The sequence below is a fragment of the Canis lupus genome, chromosome 3 (genome assembly GCF_003254725.2).
Source record: "Canis lupus dingo isolate Sandy chromosome 3, ASM325472v2, whole genome shotgun sequence".
Taxonomy (NCBI): domain Eukaryota; kingdom Metazoa; phylum Chordata; class Mammalia; order Carnivora; family Canidae; genus Canis; species Canis lupus.
In genome coordinates this window covers 26,407,124-26,422,891 of record NC_064245.1, presented here as the reverse complement: position 1 = coordinate 26,422,891, position 15,768 = coordinate 26,407,124, and the positions used below count along the sequence as shown (strand labels likewise).

The window sequence follows — 15,768 nt, the reverse complement described above, 5'->3', positions numbered from 1 at the left end:
ATAAAGTAGTTTTGAGAGGGATCTTAAAGAATGAGTATGATTTTGATGTGGAAATTGGGGTTAAGGGCATTGCAGGGAGAGAGTTGCATGAGTAAAGCTGTGGAGGCTGGACAGCAGGTGTGTTGGAGCAGGGCGGTGATTGGCCTTCCTTGGCGAGCCCCTGGTATCAGCGTCTCGAGGTTTTTCCCCTTGAGCTGATCAGTTTCTCTGGTCTGGAGTCTTCCCTGCTCTTGGTTGGAGTGGGGAGCTCTGGCTGCCTGTGTTCGGAGAGCTCATGAGGAAGAGGCTGGGTTTTTCAGCCTACAGTAAAACCCTTTTCCCATTATTCCTCTGGCTTAGGCACAGTACTCTGTCTCAGGTGTGCCTGTTTTACCTTTTCCAAAGAAACCTCCAGTTCTCTGCTGAGGTGGAGAAAGCACAGCTGCCCTTGAGCTTGCCATGAGTTAGGGGTCTAGGGATCAACTTGTTTTGAGCCAATCTTCTTTATTTTAGAACCTCCCTTTAGTACATATTGTATTGCTGCCCAGATTCCTGGGCCTTAGGCATTTTGTGTTATAAATGGTATTGGTTTTTTGTTTTCTTCACTAGTGATTTAGGATTTAGCTTTCAGGTGTGCTAAACTGGTTATTCTTCCATTTTTTCCTAGTTTCAGATATTTTATTTGCACCTGTCTCCTCTCTTGTTCTGTCCTTATGTACTTCTCTCTAAAAGAAAAATCCTCCTGTAGTTTGTAATGGGGTTTTAGGACCCAGTGAAATTACTTGTATATTTGAGTATGCTCTATTTACCCTCAACCCAAATGTCTCTTTATTTCCTTACCACATTGTAGTTAGATTCATTGCTTTAGTGAGAAGTTCCCTTTTTAAAAATCCTACACTAGTTATGAATTGACTTTTGAGAACAAAATACTATTGTTTTATTTTCTTCTGATTTGCTAAGAGCCAAAGAAATGTCTGAGGACCAAGACTGTTTTAAAGTCTCTGGAAAAATTGAAACAGTTCTGCTGCACTTCTGCCCTTGCTCAAAATAGAGTCCAGACAGTGCCTCTTCAGGAGAGATTTGCAGTTTTGCCAAAATGTACTGATTTTGACGATATCACTCATCTACGTGCAAAGAATGTAATTTCTTCTGAAGATTCCAAATCTCATATTAATCAAAAGGTATGTGTTATGTAGGTATATATCCAGTTACTCAAATCACAGGTGCTGAGGTGCCATGAGGTTCACACAAGGCAGTGGTTCCCAAGCTTGGCTAATCATCCGAATTAGCTGTGGGAACTTTCGCATTTTAGTTTATTTTTTAAGTCTGTAGAGATTCTGATTTACTATTTATTAAGGAAGGAAGAATTGGTTTATATTAGAACAAAACAAAAGCCTCCCAGGTGATTCTGATGTACAGCCTGGATTAGGAGCTATTGACTTGGGGAGGATTCTTGATAATTAATACAAGCGCTGTGTTTTTATTTTATTCTATTCTTTTTTTTTTTTTTTTAAAGATTTTATTTATTCATGATAGTCACACAGAGAGAGAGAGGCAAAGACACAGGCAGAGGGAGAAGCAGGCTCCATGCAGGGAGCCCAACGTGGGATTCGATCCCGGGTCTCCAGGATCGCGCCCCTGGCCAAAGGCAGGCGCCAAACCACTGTGCCACCCAGGGATCCTAGCGCTGTGTTTTATAATCATGATTAGCCTAGAAGTTCGCAGGCAATGCATTGGGGTTTCGAGGTTTTTTTTTTTGTTGTTGTTTTTGTTTTTGTTTTTAAAGATTTTATTTATTTATTCATGAGAGAATAATGAATACACACAGAGAGAGAGGCAGAGACACAGGCAGAGGGAGAAGCAGGCTCCATGCAGGGAACCCGCCGTGGGACTCGATCCCAGGTCTCCAGGATCGCGCCCTGGGCGGAAGGCGGCGCTAAACCGCTGAGCCACCGGGTTGCCCGGGGTTTTGAGGTTTTTAGTTGAAAATTTGGTGATATAAAGTAAATTCAAAGGTAAACCAAATGTATATGGCTCTTTCCTTCTGCTATTAGATATTAATGTTTTTTAACATTGCAAAATTGGGGAGTTTAACATCACTAACATCTACATTTTAGAACAATGATTCTTAGCCTAGCTTTAAATTAGAATCACTTGGAAATCAAAAAGTTTTTTATTTTTATTTTTTTAAAAAGTTTGTTTTTTAAAGCTCATTTTATTAATTGGAGAGTTTACCCTAAGGCTTCATGGGAGCTTATTTACTATTACTTTATACATAAAATGACACCTTGGTATTTCTGATTCACAGCACTTTAGAAGTCACCAGTTAGAAGGGACACCTAGAAGTGTAGTACATGGACGTCTTTACAAGAGATAGCTGACTGTTTGATGGCATGGAAGGACACAGATGAATGGTAAAAAGCTACTAAGTGAAATTAAATGGCCAGGGTCCAGGACCATTAATGTGGGAGTCAACAACTCCATAAGTCTTGATAGATTTTGAAATTCCGATTATCCTTCATTGTCAAGATAAAGTTAAATTGAGTTCAGAATTCCATCTCAGAAAAAAGAGTGTAATATATCTTGGAAATATTTCTACCCAAATGGTGAAGAGAAAAAGTTGCTTAATACTCAAGTGTTCAGATAGACTTGTTAGTATGCTATATGGATAAAATTTTTTTCTGCATGCCTCCTCTCATTCCATATGTGAATAAAATATGAAGTAAGAACTTTTTTTCCTAGGAAATACATTTTTCTTAAGGTATTGATTAACTATTACAATATGTAGTATTCTTGGATTTTACATAAAAGACATGGAGACCAAATAGAGAATCCATCAAAGTTCAAAGTAAATGCATTCTTTTATCTGATACATTGACCTACTTTCCTGTTGCCACACCTCACCATCTCATTTCTGATCTTTGGAGATTTGTTGGGCTACACTATTCGGATAATTTATAACTGTACTTACTATTTCATTTAAGCCAAAAAATTTTTTTTTAAGGTTTAGCAACTGTAAAGTACATGTTGCTGGGCTTTCTCTTGGACCAGGGTTCCCTCCCTTGGCCATAGGGCATTTCTTTTTTTCTTTTCTCTTCCCCTGCTAATCACTAGCCTTTTTTCTTTTTCTTTTCTTTTTCTTCTTTTTTTTTTTAAGATTTATTTATTTATTTGTGAGGGAAGAGGGAGAGTAAAAGAAAACCCATTGCAGGGCTCCATCCCAGGACCCTGAAATCATGACCTGAGCTAAAATCAGGAGTCATACGCTTAACTGACTGAACCATCCAGGCGACCCTGATCACTAGTCTTTTATTTTTTATTTCATTTTATTTTTTAAAGATTTTATTTATTTATTTATAGACACAGAGAGAGGCAGAGACACAGGCAGAGGGAGAAGCAGACTCCATGCAGGGAGCCCGACGTGGGACTCAATCCGGGGTCTCCAGGATCACACCCCAGGCTGCAGGCGGCGCCAAACCGCTGCGCCACCAGCGCTGCCCGATCACTAGTCTTTTAAAGATTATTATTATTATTTTTGTTAGTAATGTCTACACCCAACATGGGGCTCAAACTCATAACCGCAAGACCAAGAGTTGCATGGTTTTCTGACTGAGCCAGCCCACACCCCTGATCACTAGTCTTTTAGGCCTGAGTTTTAATTCTAAGCACAGCTGATAAATTTTTAGGTGATGGCAGTCACAGTGACAGTTACAAGTTGAATTTATTCTACAAATTTGTCTCATTTTACCTTTTGTATAAGTAAGTCTCAAAAGCAAGGAACTTGCCCTAAGCTCTAAACTGGAAATGATTATGGTTTTCACATATGAAGGTAAGGATAGCAGGCGTATTAATGTTGAAATGTGACCTTGTGCTTTATACTTTCCAAAAGCTCTCTGTCATATCTCTTTACCAAAAAAATCATGCTGCTTTCTTGTAATCAAGATTTATGGAATGTACTATCTTTTAGACTGTGCTTGGAAATTTGAAACATTAAATGCAGCTGTAGCTAACTGATGTCATGCTTATTAAAAATGGTTTTACCTACTGTTAAGAGAGAGACATTTGTGCCTACTCACCTTTTGTGCCTTACACATCTAGGAGTAAAGAAGAAAAAGAAAAATGTTAATTACAATGGATTTAATGAAATAAAATTTAAAAAGAGGTGTATAAAACTTTAAAATGTTTAGGCTTTTAAAATTTGTTTAAATAGCGGTACCTGGATGGCTCAGTCATTTGGGCATTTGCCTTCGGCTCAGGTCGTGATCCCGGGGTCCTGGGACTGAGCCCCACTTTGGGCTCCCTGCTCAGTGGGGAGTCTGCTTCTCCCTCTCCCTCTGCTGCTCCCCCTGCTTGTGCTCTCTGTCAGATAAATAGATAAAATCTTTAAAAAATTTTGCTTAAATATTTACACAGTAGTATAATTTAGCTTTTTTGTTTGTTTTTAGTCATTTACTCTGAAAAAAATTTCAAACCTGCAAAAAAACTTCAATGAGCTATACTGTGTATTCCTGTAAACTTTCACTTAGATTCATCATTTGTTAGGTTTGTGGCGAATTTGCATTCTCTCTCTGAAAACTATTATTATGGTTAATACTTTCTAAACTATAAAACTCTTTTGATTGCCAGGATAAGACGCTTTCTGATCTCAGTCCTTTTGGATCATCATGCACGGGTAATGACGATTTACAGAAAACGCCAGATCCTAAACCATCTAACAAACGGACCAAAAGCATCTACACACCTTTAGAATTACAATACATAGAATTGAAGCAGCAGCAGAAAGATGCAATTTTGTGTGTGGAATGTGGATATAAATATAGATTTTTTGGGGAAGATGCAGAGGTAAGTTATTTTTTCAAACACTGCCTTATATTTTTCTTGTCTACCCTTAAATGTTTTCTGATATTTTTGTTTCATTTTTTGACTTTATGAGAAAGTTAATGTGATTGGTCACTTTTTAAAATGCTGTCATTTAAAGTAAAAACTAAAAATCAACACAGGTGAACTTGGTGGGTGGGAAGGGAGTGAGGAACCCCTTATGGAATGTCCTGCCCTTTCTCCATGATGCTTATCCAGTGCCTTTCATCCATTGCAAGGTGATTGGATGAATCAGATAGAGAATGAGTCAGAATCATGTATTTATATTTCCTGATGAAGACTCAAGCAAGAAAAAACTTTGAGATGGCCCGTTTACTCTTAATTTATCAATTTTGATAGCCTGGAAGGTAGTTACATCTCATTGGAAGAACACATTGACTGCCAGCTGCCCATACAAAGTGTTTGAAGTCTCACAGTCTCTTTGTACGTCAGTTGTCTTGCTGTTAGTCTAAGTTGATTTTGTATTTAGTTTTGAGGTATTTGATGTGGGCCGAAGTTAAGGTTAAAAGTGAATTTGAACAAAAAAAAAAAAAAGTGAATTTGAACATTTAGTGGGCAAGTTTAGGGACAGCATTGCTGATGATGTTTTGTTGGAGTCATGTGTGATTGTGATGTTGCACAATTTTAGGTCCATATCCTCAGACATCATCAAAGAGTGATGAGGTAGTACATCTAGCATCGACCTCATGGATAGGAAGTAAAGACTTAGCCAACTTTTTTCTTCCAGCTTGTAAAATACTGTTGTGGTACGAAAACGGTGTTCTTTAGTTCAGCTGGCATCATGTTGTGTTTGATGTTAAGAGGCTAGACTTTGAAACAGCATGTTGGCATTGTGTAGGTAAAGGAGTGAAAGAAAATGCCATTCTCTCACCTTCTCTCCAGGTTGAGTGGTAGGTTTAGCCTTACTATAGTAAAGGCTGGTGTTTTCTGACCCTGTCGTGAGGAACTAATACAGTTCAGAGATGGGTGGGGCAGGAGCGTGAGAATGTTAAAATGAGAGTTCCATGGCTCCAGGGGGCAATAGCTTAGCCATCGAGCTTTCCAGAAGGAGGTGGGTAGTCAGGAGGTGCTGCCTGGTTCACATTCTTGTCATTTATGCACCGTGCATTAGCTAAGCCGACCAGGGGTTCTCTTCTCACTGCCTCAAAGATGCCCTCTGTCCAAATGCCTTCAGAATTTATGTATGGTAGTATCTCCTGATTTTCAGTTAGGTGTACATGCTTTGTAGCAAACTCTTAAAGTCTCACACTCATAAATGGTCCTTGTGCAGGGAAAGCTCAGCACTTTCAGGTTTTGATAGATCTAGGGGCAGAGAAGACCTGTCATATTTTTCCACATCTTTTATAATACTGATGATGGCCCTGAGGTTAGGCCATGGGAACTGCCAAAAATATATTAAACCATAGGCTTCTGTATGGGGAAGTCTTTTAAATTTCTTATTGATATACCACACAGAGAAGTGCACAAATCCTAAGTGTATATCTTGATGGATTTTGAGCAAAGTGAGCAAACACCACACAGGGACTCTTGAAAGAGAAATTTGATAACTCTCTTTTTAAATTTTTTAGATTGCAGCCCGGGAGCTCAATATTTATTGCCATTTAGATCACAACTTTATGACAGCAAGCATACCTACTCACAGACTTTTTGTTCATGTACGCCGCCTCGTGGCAAAGGGATATAAGGTCAGTTTTGGCTTTGACTTGCATGAATGGGGGATTGGATTACTTGTTTGATAACGTGGAAGGTCGGAATTGGAATTGGGCATCAGGGAAATGAAAGTATGTCACAGTGATTAGTGTTATATCTTTATGAGTTTTTAGCGTACTAGAATTTTAAGGTAAATTTAAAAAAACCTCTGTGATAGTGTTTTGTAGTGATTTATCCACACTTGCCAGCTCCTTGTGGTGCTTTTACTAAGTCCTACATCTGGACGTTGTGAACAAATTTATTTTACATGTTTCAGAATTAACCTTTTAAAGTCTTCAAATGTATTTCTTTAAACAATTTCCATCACGTATGATATTCAGTATTTATTTTTGTTGAAGGTGGGAGTCGTGAAGCAAACTGAAACTGCAGCATTAAAGGCTGTGGGGGACAACAAAAGTTCACTGTTCTCCCGGAAATTGACTGCTCTTTATACAAAATCTACACTTATTGGAGAAGATATCCTTTTTGGATAGGAATTTTTTCTCTTAAATGTTATGAAGGCTTTGCTTTAAATGACATTTTTATTTAACTGTTCTTTGAATGGGTGCCTTTCTGATGAGATAAAGTGGTCTGGTTACCTTGATATTTGGTTAGTGACTACTGAAGAGGGAAGGATTGTAGTGGCTGGAAACAAGCATTTTCAAATGCAACGGTAAAAGGGGAGTTATCATACTTTAAGAGCAAAGAAAGAGAGCCTGGTGAAAGATGATAGCAGGTCCACAATTGATTTGAGTTGCATCTTCCCTAGATTGGGCAATGGTTAGGTACTTAGGGCCTATATGCTCCTCTGGATCTTTATGAGGTAAGACCTAAAAAAAAAAAGCTAATTAACTTCAGAATGTGAAAAGAAGACTACAAAGTTAGCACAGTTAATTGCTTATAAAAGATAATAGTGGGCATCCTCATTAATTGTTAGCTTAATAAAAATTTTATTTATTAACTTTTTTTTTTTTTTTTTTAGAAAGTTGAGGGGAGGGGCAGAGAGAATCTTAAATAGACTTCACACTGAGCACGGAGCCGTATGTGGAGCTGGATCTCATGACCCTGAGGTCATGACCTGAGCTGAAACCAAGAGTTGGATGCTTAACTGACTGCACCTCTCAGGCGTCCTAAAAATTTTATTAGTTTTGAAAATAGATTGTAGGTGAAGCTTTCTTGCTTTGATAGAATCCTTGGTGTATACAGTGATTGCCCCCTAATTTTCTGGTCATTCATGAATTAAAATGAATTACTTTTTTAAAAAAATTTTTAAAGATTTTATTTATTTATGAGTGACAGAGAGAGAGAGAGGGGCAGAGACACAGGCAGAGAGAGAAGCAGGGTCCATGCAGGGAGCCTGACATGGGACTCAATCCTGGATCTCCAGGATCACACCCTGGGCTGCAGGCGGCGCCAAACCGCTGTGCCACTGGGGCTGCCCTAAAATGAATTACTTGAAACAAAATTATTCTAATAGCAAATTCATAAAATTCTAATTTTTAAAAACCAGGGGTTTCTGGGTGGCTTAGTTAAGCGTCTGACTCTTGATTTAGATTTAGGGCATGATCTCAGGGTTGTGAGAGCTAGTTCTGCATCAGGCTCCACACTGGCTGTGGAGCCTGCTTAAGATTCTCTCTCCATCTGCTCCATCTGCCTCTGCCCCTCCTCACCTCTAAGAAAAAAAATAATAATACAAAAACCCAACTAAATAACTGTATGTGAAGTGGGACAAAGATTCATTTTAAAAATGTTTTCTATGTGATGGAGTCGGCTCTCAGTTAAAAAAAAAAAAAGTAAGGATAAGGTCTTAAGAGATACAGTGTGAAAGCAATTTCTTTTATGGTTTATTACAAACCTACTTATTTAGAGGCCTGCTTAGCTTCTACCCAAATTATGAGGACCATTTTGTTCCAGGAATATCATGAATAGAAACAGCTATTACTCAGAGTAGACCTCAAACCATTAACAGTTCTGTGCTATTCTGAGCTGATCAGGCCATAAGAAACTGGCAATATTATTGCTTCTTTTGCCTGAACTTGAGTTTCTTACTGAAGTCTGCTTCTAAAATGGTACACCTCCCTGCTTCTTTTTGCTGTGGCCCTTACCTGCTGATACCTAAGTTGAGTGTTTTCAGATTGACTTCTGAAAGTGTCCCAAATCAGCATTTATCCCTGAGAATTTAATTAATGGACTCACTATACACACACTCACAGTTTGTTTTCTTTTTTTATGTCTTTAAAAAATTTTCTTGCTCTTTCTGAGAGCTTTAGGCACTTTAAGGGAGGAAAGTAATTTTACTGTTTTAGTGTATTCATGCTTTGACTTGTGGAATTAAACATTTTGGGATTGTTAAGGATTCATGTCTTAGCATTATCTAAGTAAAGAAGATGATTAATATTGAGGCTTTCACAGAGGGTACTCTCCTAAGCCTTTCAGGTAGTGAGAAGATAATAATTGTCCTTATAAACCTCATATCTTAGGGAGGATAAGTCCTGTAACTATGATCAGTGTCAGAAGAATGAATGCTGTATGGAAGATTTTGCAGAGAGCAAAGACATCTGGGAAAATAAACCATTATTTTATAGCAGAAAGCAGTTAATATTAATGGGAATGTAGCATATTATTTTCTTTAATGATTATTACATGTGAATCCTTTAGTCAAGCTGGATGATGCTATAAATGTTGATGAGGTAATGACTGATACTTCTACCAGCTTTCTTCTGTGTATCTGTGAAAATGAGGAAAATGTTAAGGACAAAAAAAAGGGGAACATTTTCATTGGAATCGTGGTAAGTACTTTGTAGGTAAAGACAAATGATAGATATTCATGGTACCTCTGTGAGTTGAGTACTCATGTGTGATTTACAATGAGACTATCTGATGTAGTGTGCCCTCAAATAATTGTACTAGAAAAACATTTTCCTTACAATTTTATATGTTAAATCACTAGTTAAAATTTTCTCTTATGGCTGCTTGGCACTCTGTGCTATGGAGACATCCAGGTACTACTTTCTGTCAATATGTTCTTAGAGTTTAGGGTTTAAGATGGACACAGTGACAGGTGTGGGTATGGGATAAGAAACAGCTAAATAAAACACTAAGCCAACACATGCACAGATAGTGAAGGGTTTAACAAATTTCCTCCAGGGATTTGAAATTAAACACATGATTATGGGATTGTTGTATATAGATTTGGAGGAAAGGGAATAGTTAGGGGGAAATGATACTTGGTGAATACAAAACTCCATATTTAATATTAGGAATACTTACAGCTATTTTTCTGGAGAAATACAATGTGTGAATTATAGTTTTATTGATTTTGCCCTCTAGCAATCTGTGAATAAATTCACCTATTTACAGACCTTTCTGGACTTGCTCAAAACCTTAAACTTTTTAGTACCCTTCAGAATTATTAGACTCCTTAGTTCTGTTGTAGGTGAAGCAAAACTAGGACTCCTTGCCTAAGTAATAAGTAATTCTTTTTGTGTTTTCCAACTTTTGCAGTCAACTGTAATATCAGCAAAAATTCTTACAACCCAGATGTCTCCAGAGTACTTCTTAATACCTTATTCTGGTTGGATAACTCTGTGCTAACTTGATATTTGCTTAGCCAATAAACCTTCGTCTTGGGGAGTTAGCATTACTGTTGAGTGGCTCTAAATGATTTCTTTTTTATCCTTGAGAAGTACTTTTTATCTAGCCACAGGCAGTTGAGTCTATTTACAAATAGTAAGATTATTTGTGTTTAAGCTTTAACATATATAATGTGCTATTTTATATTTACCCAAAACTCAGTCTAAAGAGTAGAGTTAAGGAGTACCTGGCTGGCTCAGTGTTTGAGCATCTGTCTTCGGCTCAGGTTGTGATCCCCAGGTCCTGAGATTTGAGTCCTACCGCAGGCTTCCCACAGGGAGCCTGCTTCTCCCTCTCTGCCTGTGTCTCTGCCTCTCTCTGTGTGTCTCTCATGAGTAAATAAAATCTCAAAAAAAAAAAAAAAAAAAAAGAGTTGATAGTATACAACTCCTGCTTTGTGCTTAGTGCTTGCTGCCGGTGTTAATCATTGTGTTTGAATTGGTATGTGAGAAAATGAGAAATGATAGTTTGCTTCTCAGGAATTTTCTTGGGTCCTATCCTTGACTTCAGTGACCAGTTTTAGACTGATGACATATAAAGCTCTGAGTCCAGGCTGCACCCCTGTCTTGAGCTCTAGCCTCCTGCATGCAACTTTTTGTTGGGCATGGCACTCAGAATTTGTCCTCACTCCTCAAACTCGGTATGGCTGCAATGGATCTCTTCTTTTTTTACCCTCAATGCTATTTTTTTTTTTTTTAAGATTTTACTTATTCATTCATGAGAGAGAGAGAGACAGAGGCAGAGACACAGGCAGAGGGAGAAGACAGGTTCCATGCTGGGAGCCCGATGTGGGACTCCAGGATCATGCCCTGGGCCAAAGGCAGGTGCTAAACCGCTGAGCCACCCTGGGATCCCCCTTCAATGCTATTCTTGCTGGGTTTTTCCCTGTTGTGATGTCACATGTTCCTCTGTCACTACCTAGGAGTTACCTTTTGGATAACTGGCAGTCTGAAATCAAAGGTTTTAGTGTTGCTAGTACTACAGCGATTAGGCCCTCTACCATTACTTCAGGCAGTGCACTGTTTTATACAGACTAACTTCAGGTTTCTTAGTGTCACATATCACATACTGATAGATGTTGCGGGCCTTGTAATATAGACCATTTCTCTGATTTAAAAAAGGCAAAGGGGAATTTATACTTGACTTCTGTAGCTAACTTCTGTAAATGTTTGGTTTGTAGACTGGGAAATTATTTATGTATACTACTATATTTATAATCCAACTATCTGGGCATTAGAGAAGGCCTCTCAGATAGAATTAGGGAAATTCCTTGAGCCAAAAATGAGGGACTTCAAAAAAAATCATAAAATATTCATAAGAAAAAATTCGTAAGACAGAGTGCATAATTAGTAATTAGAGTAATGTGAAACAACCCCCCAGGTCAGGAACTATAATACTGCCTAGAGAAGGACTCCCTTTAGCAGAGGTAATTGTAATCCAGACTTTTATGATAATAATGTCCTTGCTTTTAGTTCTAGTTTTACCACCTTCAAATATATACAAATGTAAATACATTGTATCTTTTTGGATCTTTTGTTTACAAACTACGATTTGTATACTATTTGTATAGGAGATTTATTTGCATGTGTTACTGTAGTAGTTTTTTCATTGTCATTGCTATATTTCCTTTTATGATTTACATTTTATTCATTCTTGATAGATATGTTTCTTTTTAGTTTTGGTTTTATAGAGAATGCTTTTTATAAACCTTTTTGTGCATATCTTGTGGTATACACACTTCTGGGGTATATACCTAGGGGAGGATATGCTAAGTTATGAGTATGGGTGTTCACAACTTTCCCCAAAAATACTAAATATGTTTTCCCAAGAGGCTGTGTCAGTTGACTTTCTGTCGGCAGTGTTTGAGTGTAGGGGTGAGTGTAGCTAATTACCGTCAGTAACTAACGCCATGCATTTCTTAAGCATCAGCAGTAGACAAGAGTGGAGTGAGCCACATGAATCTCGCCTCCACCCTGAGCCTTGCATAGATTACTTAACTTTTTACCTCTTCCAAGCCACAATTTTTTTCGAAAAAAAAATCGATTTGGAAGCAGAGCTTGTCTTTGCGATGGCTTGGGTTGATAGAGGGTAGCTTTAGTTTTCATGGTTATTTCCCTGGATATAACTTGGGATTCATTCAAAATTTGTTGTTTTTGTTATTTATTATTTTTTTTTGCAAAAATTAGACTTTTATTGATTAATTTTATGTAATGAAATAGAAACTTCTGTGATGGCCGTGTTACTAGCAACATGTTACTTTTAGTGCTGGCAACTGCTATTTGTATAGTACTGTATAATTTATAAAGCATTCACGTTTGTTCTATAATTTGACCCTTGCAGTTACCTGGACATGAAAGTAGGCTGATTTATTCCCACTTACAGAGGAGGAAACTGAGGGTTTGGGGATTTGTCAGAGTCATTCTGTCAGGTTTGTTGAATCTAAGACTTAACTCAGAGTATCTCTAAAGTTCCTCTAGCATAGCTTAGATATTGGTGAGTCTGACTTATTACATAAGAATTTTGGAAACTACACAGGTATTTAAACACTTTAGAAATGGACTACATACTAAAAAGTATATCCTCTTTATTGTTTCCATGTTTATAATGTGTTAAGGTTATAATTGGGAAAAATATTTTTTCTGTGTCATCGTGTATTTGTTTTTAGGGAGTGCAGCCTGTCACAGGTGAGGTTGTGTTTGATAGTTTCCAAGACTCTGCTTCCCGTTCGGAGCTAGAAACTCGGATATTGTGCCTGCAGCCAGTGGAGATGCTGCTTCCCTCACGCTTGTCAGAACAGACAGAGACACTTGTCCACAGAGCCACAGCTGCTAGGTAAGTTGGCACATCACGGGAAAATAACACTGATTTTGAAACTCATGTTTATTTCCCAGATTGGTACTTCCTAAACTTACTGACTGTTAAAAAGTTTTTACTTAGAAAAATATTTTAACAGTAGTCATGGAAATTAAAAAAAAAATTTTACCCATATCACCCAGATGTAGGACTTTTTTTTTTTTTTAAAGATTTTATTTATTTATTCATGAGATACACAGAGAAAGAGAGAGAGGTAGAGACACAGGCAGAGGGAGAAGTAGGCTCCCCACAAGGAACCCGATGTGGGACTCAGTCCCGGATCCCAAGATCATGCCCTGAGCCGAAGGCAGATGCTCAACCACCGAGCCACCCAGGCGTCCCAATGTAGGACTTGTAAAGGGGTTTAATATTAGTTGGTAATTAATCTTCAGTTTCTGTAGATGATTTAGAGTTCATTTCTTATAAAGGTTAAATCATTTTGAAAATACTTTATGCTGCAAGTTTTAATTTGTGGCTGTGTCTAGAAATTTTAAATATTAGATCTAAGGTCACACTTCTTATTATGAGGCGGTATGCTAAGCACCGTGGCATACGGAGGAAGAGGATGTGGCTGTGGTCTATGTCTGGGAGAGTTTATAATCCAGGAGGAGAGGCAGATGTGTACATACCTAATTGGATTCCCAAAGTGACAAATATGAAGGTACCTTTTTGGGACCATTCCATACTGCCACTTAGAGGAGTGGCAAGGGAGAAAAGATGCTGGAAAGGTGGGCTGGGGCTCCATTGGAGAGGATTCTATATTGAGAAATTTGGACTTTAGACCAGGGAGGAGAGCCCATAAAGATTGTTATTTAGTAGGTTGACAAATCAACTAGGAAATCAAACTACTTGATTAAGTGGACTTTCATGTATTTTTTTTATTCTTTAAGAGTAATCTGTTTTCATTTGAATTGAACTTCTAGGGCAGCCCAGGTGGCTCAGCAGTTTAGTGCCGCCTTCAGTCCAGGTCGTGATCCTGGAGACCCGGGATCGAGTCCCATGTCGGGCTTCCTGCATAGAGCCTGCTTCTCCCTCTGCCTGTGTCTCTGCCTCTCTCTCTCTCTCTCTGTGTCTCTCTGTGTCTCTCATGAATAAATAAATAAAATCTTAAAAAAAAAAAAAGAATTTCTAAGTAGCTTTCATAATAATATTTTTTTTGGTTATAATACTAATCCATGATCATTTAGGAAAAACTAGGAGTTACCCTGAAAAATGGAAGAGTTAAAAATAAGTAAAATCCTATAACATAGAAATAATTACTCTTAAATTTGGTGTGATTTTTCTATGCATGTATATCACTTTTTTTGGTTTATAAGCTTGGATTCATGTTGCAAAATCATTTTGTGTCCTGTTCTTTTACCTAAAATTCCCCATACTTTTTAATGGAAAATTTTATTTTTTAAATTTTATTTTATTTTATGGAAAATTTCAAACATACACAAAATTATACAGAGTAGTGTAGTGAACCCCCATGAATCCATCAACCAGCTTCAGCATTGCTCAGCTCAGCCAATTTTATTTCATCCGTATCCCTACCATCCCTCTTCTTGAATTATTTATTTGAAACAAATTCTAGAGGCCATCATTTCATCTACTAATATTTCAGTGATTTCAATGGGTAGTCAGTGAAAACAAAGTGATTACATATCATTCAGTCGTGTAAATGGATAATTTATCAATTTCCCTTTTGTTATGTTGCATTCATCTTTTTCAGTTTTACGGATATTACTGTGATAAATACCCATTGGTAGAAATACTTGTTTGCATTTCTAATTATTTCCTTAAGCCAAATTTCTAAAAATGGAATTGCTGAGTCACAGGGTATAAATACTTACAAAGCTTTTGGTAGCTTGCTAGAATTGGTAATTTCAGTTTATACTTTTATCACTACAATATTGGAGCATTGGTTGAACCTTGCTAACATGGGATCATTTAAACAGTCCCTGCCATTGGATAGATGAAAAATTTTACAACAAGTCCCCATATTTTATTTTTAAAAAATATTTTATTTATTTATTCGAGAGAGAACACACAGGTGGGGGGAGGGGCAGAGGGAGATGGAGAAGCACACTTCCTGCTGGAGCCTGATGTGGTGCTCAGTCCCAGGACCCTGAGATCATGACCTGAGCTGAAGGCAGATGCTTAACCAGCTGAGCCACTCAGATCCCCTTATGGTCCCCTTATGTCACTTTCCTGACAGTGATTTAAAACTTGAATAATTAAAGTGAGACAGTTGACTAATAAGAGGTGCTGCTTTTGAACATCTAAAAAAATTAATAAAATCTGTAAAAAATTTTATGGTCGTCTTCTAAAACTATTACCAATATTTTATGTCTTTGGTTTTCTTTTTTTTTTTCTTCATTTTTTAAAAGATTTTTATTTATTTATTCATGAGAGACACAGAGAGAGAGGCAGAGACACAGGCAGAGGGAGAAGCAAGCTCTATGCAGGGAGCCCGATGTGGGACTTGATCCCAGATCCTGGAATTACGCCCTGAGCCGCAGGCGGATGCTCAACTGCTGAGCCACCCAGGCATCGATCCTGGATCGACAGGATCACACCCTGAGCTAAAGGCAGTGCTGAACCACTGAGCCACCGGGGCTGCCCTCATTTTTCTTTATAACTGTGTATATATTCAATTGACTTAGGTATAACAGATTAAAGTCAGTCAGTTGAATCAACACTTCCGTTTTTCTTTGGGTCTGAAATGAGTCTCTTGTAAGCAGCACATTGTTG

General features: G+C 37.8%; 1 protein-coding gene across 6 annotated transcripts in view; it reads left to right on the top strand.

Moving 5' to 3' along the window:
* MSH3 (mutS homolog 3) overlaps positions 1-15,768 on the top strand; it is a 184,905-nt gene that overhangs the window by 4,183 nt on the left and 164,954 nt on the right. For 5 of the 6 annotated variants that reach the window (XR_007409758.1, XR_007409757.1, XM_049108323.1 and 2 more), the window contains exons 3-8: positions 940-1,160; positions 4,606-4,821; positions 6,426-6,542; positions 6,906-7,025; positions 9,192-9,335; positions 12,845-13,011. Coding sequence is in view for 4 of the 6 variants with exons in the window: in XM_049108323.1 (XP_048964280.1) it covers positions 940-1,160; positions 4,606-4,821; positions 6,426-6,542; positions 6,906-7,025; positions 9,192-9,335; positions 12,845-13,011 (985 nt within the window). In the remaining 2 variants the exon portion in view is untranslated. Of the gene's footprint in view, positions 1-939; positions 1,161-2,285; positions 2,394-4,605; positions 4,822-6,425; positions 6,543-6,905; positions 7,026-9,191; positions 9,336-12,844; positions 13,012-15,768 lie in introns of those variants that run through there. The other variant, XM_049108325.1, reaches the window with a different exon arrangement.